Raw genomic sequence first — 8,844 nt, forward strand, 5'->3', positions numbered from 1 at the left:
AGATTGTTTGTTCCGCGAGTAAGGACGGACCTAGGGAGGACTGCTTTCTCTTTTTATGCCCCTGACAGATGGAACAAGCTCCAGAACATTTTAAAACTTGACCAATTTATTTCCTTTAATTCTTTTAGACCACTCCTTGAGGATACCCTACAGAATGTATGCTCTTGTTTTACTTGATGTATCCTCTGCTTTGTTTGTAACTGTCTGTCTGGTAACATGTGTTTACTGTAAATGTTTTACTGTAACAGGGCTCCCTTGAAAATGAGAGCTTGCTCTCAAGGGACTTTTTTTCCCTGTATAAACAAAGGTGGGGGAAAAAAAAAAAAAAAAACTTATTTGAACACGAAAACATTGCTGAATGTACCTTTAAAATGCTTACTATATACACCCCAGAAAATTTTCATCTTAGCCTTCTTCTGGCTTGTTTCAATATATTGATACTCATTTCTAGAAAATCTGTGAAACTGCATTATATACTGTAAGTAGCCTGGTAGAAACCATCATGATAATCTGACCTCACAGCCATATCAGCGTAGCCAAATCCAATCCAAATCCACTCAAAAGAATGGCAAAAACATCTCTTTTCCACCAAGAAGCTCCGCTGGTGCATACTCTTGTTCTTGGTTAATTGTTGTAATCGAGTCTAATTCTGCAATAACTGCACTTATGGCTGTGTTTACTCTACTAACGTTAACATTACTTCTCGTTGTTTCGGGAGCCGCCATACTGTTTCGCCAGTGGCGTCCCTGATTGGCCGGTTACATTGTCAACTATGAGGCAGGTCCCTGATTGGCCTGTGCACTTTGTAATTTCTGGAAATCTCTGGGGGCGGGCTGGAGTCCAAACTGATCCACAAAACTAAACAAATGTGAGTTCATGTGGATGGTTTAACAGACTACCTTGTAACAGGCTCAAGATAGCAAATAAATTATATGATATTTAACAGACAATTTAACTTCCTTGCCAGCAACGACTTTGTAAAGTACGTGTGAGATATTACAAATGTTATATATCTCATTTGGGAATGAAACCCTTCAAAATGGTGTTTGCCTTGGGTCACAGCAAGAAACCTTTCTTTACAAGCTGATACAGTGATACATCATTGATGAAGAAAGATGGTGACTTCCACTGCAAAGAATTTACACATTACAGTACATGAATTTAGAGGGGGGTTAGGCTGCTCCTGGTTTGTGATGGTGATGTGTTTACGTGTGTGTGTGTGTGTGTGTGTGTGTGTGTGTGTGTGTGTGTGTGTGTGTGTGTGTGTGTGTGTGTGTGTGTGTGTGTGTGTGTGTGTGTGTGTGTGTGTGTGTGTGTGTGTGTGTGCGCGCGCGCCTCCTCAGAATGACTCAGTCTCCTATCTATCTAAGTTTACCCAGAGTCGTCACCTGCAGAGTTGATTTACTTGTCTGGAAGCAGACCCGAAGTATCATTGGCTTAGATGTGGTCTATCTTTTTCATGACACTTCACATCTATATGACATAGTGTGTTGTAGCAGACTCCCTGACTCATCCTCATCCTTCATATCTAACAATAGCTTCTTTTGTCAGACAGATGGTATCAATCTTTCAGCAGCATTCAATCTCTCAATGTCCACGATATCTACACACTCATACCATAATAGTGTGCTTGAAGTTTTGTAAGTCCTTGGAAAGGAAAGGAGGATCACAAAGTCTCAAATGATTGATAATAGCAGTGCTGGTTTGTTGTGGTGCAGGTAAAATAATAATCATCATAATTTACGGTTAGGACTCAAAATTCTTATGAAAATACCCCCCCCCCCCCCCCCCCCCCAAATAAAAAATTAAATAAAAAATAAAACATGCCCCCAGGGCAGAAATATGGAGAAAAAGGTGGCATTATAATGCACATGCTCAAAAGAAAAAAGCCATCTGGGCAGGTAACACCTGTGACGTCACTCGGGCTACTGTACTTACTGTAATAATAGGGAGTTTAAGCAGTGATGTTTTAAGGATGGCGACGGGGTTCCAACCGGGTTGCCGTAGTCCCCGAAGCACATATCACTAAGCTGCACGACACCAAAACACTACGGCTACTTCTTCCTCAGTGCTGCTGGCAACAGCAGACATGTATATGTACAAAGGAGAAATTCGGTCAAATTAGCGGCACTGGACTTGGCACATTGGGTGTGCCACAGAAAGACAGGGTTTCACCTCTAAATCTTTTCAAGCCAGATTTAGAGGAATATTAAGATAGGACCATATGACCATAACCATCAATGTTTGCTCCTTTTCACACTCATTATTAGCAGATAGAAGCAGTCAATTAAATTGTATTTTTTGGCAACATGTAAAACCACTTTGGTATCTCAAAAAAGTCTCACCTACTTTTTCCAATGAGTGTTCTAGTCGGGAAAGAACGCAAGTTTGGTTGGCATGCAGGTTCGTCTACTGCAGAGAGATCTGTAGCGTTCTCAGTGTCCTCTGGCTCTGCTGCTGCACAAACCACCAGTGTGTTTTTGGCTGCATCCCCCCGCTGTTATTAACAGCATTGTTTCGGCTGCATCATCTTCATCATCGTCTGTCTCCCCACTGTCCACCACCAATACAGGTGCGGGAACGGGTGCACTAGCCACACTTGTTGAGTGGGAGGGTGACGAGTCATCTTCTTCCTCGTCAATGCGACGTTTCTTGCCTTTGTTGAAAAAGCTTAAAAGCGAGCTCTGTTTCATGTCTTCTTGATTTGGCGCTGCATTTGTTTACTTTACTAGACAGCTTAGCTAGTTTCCCATGATGCTCTGGGGCACAGAGGCATAGGTCAGCGGACAGTCGGACACTTGACAGCTGATGTGTTTTGCAGACAAACAAACAAAAAACTTTATTTCCCTCCCCTTTTTTTGGGTGGCTACGCCATAGATTAGCGGACATATTTAACAAATATACTCTTTATCCATACAACTACTAATGATAGAATCGAATATAGCCTACATGGAATGATGGTGCCAAATACGATGAAAACTTGTAATTCACATGATAACAGCTCGGCGTACTGCGTGGTACGTCAAACTACTCCTTCTCCCGTAGTCAGCAGCTGGGTAGTCTGACTGGCTTGAAGCAGCCTGGTGGACCATTTGGGTGCCGACCATTTCAGTCTGTGCCGGATGGAAATCCCATTCCGCTCCCTGCAGATCTGCAATTGGCTCCGACCCGCTTTGACTGCGGCTGCGACCATATTTGGATTTCCCCCATGTGGAATCTGTATGCCTCTGCTGCTGTACGTGTCGAATCTGCCGAGCTCAAATGCCTGCACCGCTGCCTTTGAAACAATAACAACAGCAGCGCTATCCGCTAGCTCGTTGCTACACGCTAAAAACGATTGATGTGGATTATGCAATGAAGCCAGCCTTCATGGTATGTTCGGTGGATGGCTGTAAAGAGCCTTTTCCCCCTCTAGTCCACAGTGAAAGCCTTCCCCAGCCAGACTCTCCCACTCCCAGCCCCTTTGCTGGGAGAGTCTGGCAAGCGAGACTAGCAGCTGGGCCACACGGGGGGAGGTGGCTAGATAGAATCGCGCATGCGCAAAGTGGGTCTCGGTGCCATTGCCAACTCCCTATAGATAATAATATACAGTCAATGTGTACAGCAGAAAACTTTCCAAAACACCAGACGTACGATAATTTGTATGATAATTTACCTCCAACAATGATCATTTTGACCCTCTGGTACAATAATTCAACACTGCCCAGAATGCATTTCGGCACTGAAGGAGCAGGAGAAAAATCTGCGACGCCATTTCCCCCCCCCCCCCAAGGCAACTATTTAGTTTCTGTTTAGTTTGAGCTCTATCTATGGTTAATGTGGCACTTTATGAAGTTTTAATAGGTTCAGTAGTCAAACATAACTAGTACTGAAATTAGTTTACCCCTAATATGCAATCGGTTTTTCAAAATAAGGCCTATTTGGAAATATAGTTTTGGAGAACCAGAGACCCCACAGCCGATCGACCATCTCAGCTCATCTAACCTGGCTCTAGACTGGTCACAGGCGGATAAGACGGACTTACAGCGAGGGGGGGCCCAAGGGATATAAAAAAAAACAGTGCATTTGTTCTTCACATTTTTCCATTCATCTTCACGTATGCACGCATGTTTTGTGTTGTTCGCAGATAAGCTAATGGCTAATGTTAGCTTAAATGTAGCTTTGCTGTGACAAGAGGGCAAACTACAGTATAGACAGTTTTAACTCGACAATATAAATATTCTAAATTTCCCCTAGCTTTCTTCCTGTTACAGTGTATGCTAGTATAATAACGGACAGGACATAAGCTAGGTTCCAAACGGTTCCCCAGCAACACAATTCAGTGAAAACCATCTATACCAGGTAGCTCTGTCTGAGTGCAATGACCATAGAATGCCAAAGTCACACCCTTTTCCGGGTTAGACATGTATGAACCAATGGACTTTCTGCCATTCAATTTTCCATAGACATTTTGTCAAATACATATAAAAATAGTTGTATTTCGTCAAACCAGGCCTCTCCTGATTCTATGATTCTACATATAGCTGAATCGCTTGGTTTGACCAAGTAAAACCCCATTTTACGAAACGTCTATGGAAAAATGAATGGTGGGAAACCCCTTGGTTCGTATGGCTAACTCGGAAGAGGGCGTGACTTTGTCACTCTGTGGCTAAAGCATGGCTGAATCTGCACTTGGCTGTGATCATGTGTACAAACAGTATATCTGGCTGCATAATATTCAGCACTTCTCTGGCCAGGTTGACACAGTACCACAGCCTGCTAGCTCACTTCATTGGATGACTTGTGAAGTGTTGTGTGTGTTTGTTTCTCCCCTGCAGGCCAGCACGGGCATCACAAGCCACTTTGGGGTAATGCAGCATTGTCAAAGTGTCTCTCTGTCTCTTTCTTCCCTCACTCTTTCTCCTGACTTTCTTCTTGATCTTTGTCTCTGTCTGCTTCTTCTCTCTTCCCTTGATCTCCCTCCCTCTCTCTCTCCCTCCCTCCCTCCCCCCCTCTCTCTCTCTCTCCCTCTCTCTCTCTCCCTCCCTCTCCCTCCCCCTCTCTCTCCAGGTCCCCCCACCCCAGATGACATCCCCATCAGGCCTGCTGGCCGGCGTATCGTAGTGCCCCCTGGTGGTCGTTCCAACATCACTTCCCTCAGTTAAACAACGGGAGGAAGAGGGGATGCATCCATGAAATGACATCAGCCCATGTGGAGGAAGGAGGGAGGGAGGGAGAGAGGGGGATGGGAGATACAGAAGAACATGATTAGTTAAAAGTCAAAAGAGCAGAACACTGAATCCTCATGTATGCCTTACCTGTCACAATGCTACCTTGCTCAGATGAGAACAGTATTCCTTTTCCTGAGGAATTGAGTGAGTGGACCAAAGCACTGAGTATTGACTTGGTTTGAGATGGCTTATAAGGGTAAAGGCACACCAAAAATATGGTACACATGATCAGTCTTTGCCTCAGTTATTCTCAGTAAAGCCTACACTTGAAATACAATGAAAACATGTTCACCTTATTAGTGCTGCTTTGGTATTGGGTAAATAAAAATTGAAATTGCCCACCGTCACATTCATCCAAGAAAGACAAAAACAAAACAAAAACTGTTATCTTAAGGAAAATGAATACCACTTTTCTCAGAATGATGCTTTGGTTCCTTTATCTTGTTTGGCTTTTTCAATTTCAGCCCACTTTTGAGTAGCCTGCTCTCTCCATAGTCAGCAAAAACATAATACTAGTTCCCTCATTTCAATGTAATATCATGCAGTACCATTTATTAGCTCTAGGTGGCATTGTGTATATGGTAGATGTAACGTAGCTTTGTGAATGATATTGCAGTCTGTTGGACCAAGGTAACCAAGGTGTTTTATCACATCTCAGACCAGGAGTGCAGATTTGCAGTAGGACATGGACCTGCATGGGCCATATTAACATGGGTGACGTGATCCATGGTCACCCCCCCCCCCCCCCCCACTACTCTGAGATGCTTGATGAATACCATCCCTAGGACTTCATGTGCAATTACCTGTGTTGGAAAATAAAGAGAAACACCTGCTGAAAATATGTTGTCAACATGTAACAGCAGAAATGTTAGAATTGGTTTTCATGTACCTTACTCCCAAAAAAAAGTTTTTTGTTGTTCCCTGCACTCCATCATGGCTGTATGAAAGAAAAGAAAAAAAAAACATTGTAAGAAACCGTCCTTTGCATTTGCTTCCGGCTTGCCTGTTCCCTGCATACATTTTAGCAAATCATTTTGAGAGGGAGCATGGAGTGGGATAAAAGATGAACCGTTTCACAAGACGTACGACCAAGCTCAGCTGTCACTTGCAGCTAACTCGTAACAGTGAGCTTTGCAAATGAGGATAATAATGACAAAAAAAGTAAGAAAAACCTGCTTTGAGATCACAATACTTCACCTCTGGCTTGAGTTTTTAGTTCCTGACAATATGGGATCTTGTTTTTGAGGACAAGAGGGAAGAGCATAATTTCCTTGCCATCCCAACGTGCTCCTCGAACGCAATCTTGATCAGTGCTGATTCAACATTAGCCCTCAAAAAGTGAGTCCCATACAGTATAGGCTATTGCCAGTCAATTTACTGGAGGTCCTCTGGATTTGAACTCTGTGTGGGGGGGGGGTCTTTCTTTCTTATGTCTCTGGACTGTAAGCTATTTTCAGACCAGGCAGAGCATTATGGTTCATTTCAGACTGGGGAAGGGGGGGTATTTCACTGTCGCAGTTGACCAGTTGTGAGAGAGGGAGGGAGGAGTCGGAGGCAGTCGCAAGTGGTGGTTTATTGTATTTATGTTAGTTTGAAGACCTTTGCTATTGTTCTTATGTTGTTTTTTTTACTGTTGTATCAAAACCCAGAGAAGGCAGGTCAAAAATAAGGTGTGTTGTGGAGGTATGATTTGTTTCCTGAATAAACACGAGTTGCAACTGATGGACTGGTTATTTGTTTCAACCATGGTATACACAGCAAAGGTCAACACAAAATAAGCATTCCATGATCGTTTTTATTAGTGAAATTGAATTCTATTTTATTTGTCTTTTCTCTTTTCTTTTTTTGTTTCATTGTAAGAGTAATCTGTAATAGTAAATGCAGGGCCGGATTTACACAGTGTGATGCCCCAGGGTGACCCAGACTTGAAGTGCCCCCCCCAACACACACGTAAAGAGTGAAATTTACTATGTCAATAAGTACCACAGATTTACATGACTGTATTGCTAAAGAGCCTCAACACACACATACCAGACACAAGACACATAGATGATGTGGACTAACACCATCACACATGAATACAATTGGGCTGATTGAATTTACAAGAATCTGAGCTTTCCAGTCACTCAATTTCTGCAATTCCAAGATTGTTTAGGGGTCCTATGCAGAAAAATTCTGAATAGGCAAAAATAACACATTTATAATGCATGCAAAAAACTTTTTTTTTAAAGAATAAAATGGATTAGCATAAAGTGAGCATGTATGTAAAGGGGGACTGGGGTACCCATAGAACCCATTATTATTCAGATATCTTGAGGTGACAGGTCAAGGGACAAAGGGGTCCCTATTATATTCCATATTCAAAGGGGAATATGGCCATGACCGTTTTTCCCTTTTCAAAATGTTGCCTAACTTTGGAGCAGTATTTACCCCGTTACTGAGAAGCTAGCATGTCATGGTTGGTATCAATGGATGCCTTAGGTCAGGGGTGGCCAAACTTTTTTGGTTGTGGGCCGCATACAGAAAAATATAAGGAGTCGCGGGCCAAACAATATTAAGCGCGGCAGTTTTCGCTGCAAAAATAATTTAACCAGAAAACCTTTGTGCCACCAAAAATTAAATTTCTACCTAAATAAATATATGACACATAGTTTATTGATGTGCTCACCTATTACAATGGGTATTTCTGTATGTTTTCAAAATGTCTTTTCCTGTGCCAACAGGTTAAGACAGAGATAATTTAACATAACATTAGTATTAAACATTCATTCACTATTAAAAAGGTTTAAAAATAAATAGACCAGGTCAGGGTACTCAAGTTTGAAAATTGAAAAAATGAAATGGGGGAATCAGTTTTTTTGTTTTTGTTTTTCTGTTTCTTTTTCTCTTTTTTTGTTTTAATGTTTTTTCCCCGTTTTGGTTTTCCATTTTAAACTTGAAAATGGAAAAACGTTTTTAGGATTTTTTTTTCTTTTTTTTTGCTAAATTAATGGCGGGCCACTTAAAAACGGGCAGCGGGCCGCAGTTGGCCCGAGGGCTGTAGTTTGGCCACCCCTGCCTTAGGTCTTCTAGTTTCATAATATCAGTAGCTTCGCTCTAGCTTTAAAAATGAGCCCGCTACAGCCTCTGAAAGACAGTAAAATTAGCCGCAGAATCATTTTGGCTGATGCCCCAGGGCACTACCCTGCCCATAGTTGCTAATCCGGGCTTGAGTAAATGGACATTTCTGAAAGCATCCAAGACAAAAGGAGAACAACGTGCCATTTCATCAGTTCACTTTGCACTTTTTCATTAACATGAATCAAGCTTCAATGGGCTGAATTCATGATCACATTTTGGTTGTTTTTTTTGTACCATGGATAGAAGTTCATAGGATGTTAAATGATGTCCTGGTAGCTCATGGGTTCACATACATGTCGTGTATTCTTAAACCATTTATTTGAAACCATGAACTTTGCATGTCATCTTGTGATCTCATAATTACAAACCCCACTACTACCTATATACCTAAAATCTCAAGCCTCAAACATTAATCCCTTATCTATTAAGGAAAGTGATAAGATAAGCGATAACCATTATTAACCCTTGTACCCTACAGGCGCGGAATCCTCAAACTCGCGTTGGTCCATCTGAT

General features: G+C 42.1%; 1 protein-coding gene across 5 annotated transcripts in view; it reads left to right on the top strand.

Annotated features, from left to right (window-relative positions):
• The window catches only part of dpysl3 (dihydropyrimidinase like 3), a gene marked incomplete at its 5' end in the record, with an annotated part of 181,146 nt that extends 175,958 nt beyond the window's left edge, over positions 1-5,188 (top strand). For 2 of the 5 annotated variants that reach the window (XM_083638675.1, XM_083638677.1), the window contains 2 exons: positions 4,818-4,847; positions 5,050-5,188. In XM_083638675.1, coding sequence (XP_083494801.1) covers positions 4,818-4,847; positions 5,050-5,144 — 125 coding nt within the window. In that variant the 3' untranslated portion in view covers positions 5,145-5,188. The remainder of the gene's footprint in view (positions 1-4,817; positions 4,848-5,049) is intronic. The other 3 variants (XM_083638676.1, XM_083638678.1, XM_083638679.1) reach the window with 2 other exon arrangements.
• Positions 5,189-8,844: the final 3,656 nt, after the last annotated feature.

The sequence above is a fragment of the Poromitra crassiceps genome (assembly GCF_964638095.1).
Source record: "Poromitra crassiceps genome assembly, chromosome: 1".
NCBI lineage: Eukaryota > Metazoa > Chordata > Actinopteri > Beryciformes > Melamphaidae > Poromitra > Poromitra crassiceps.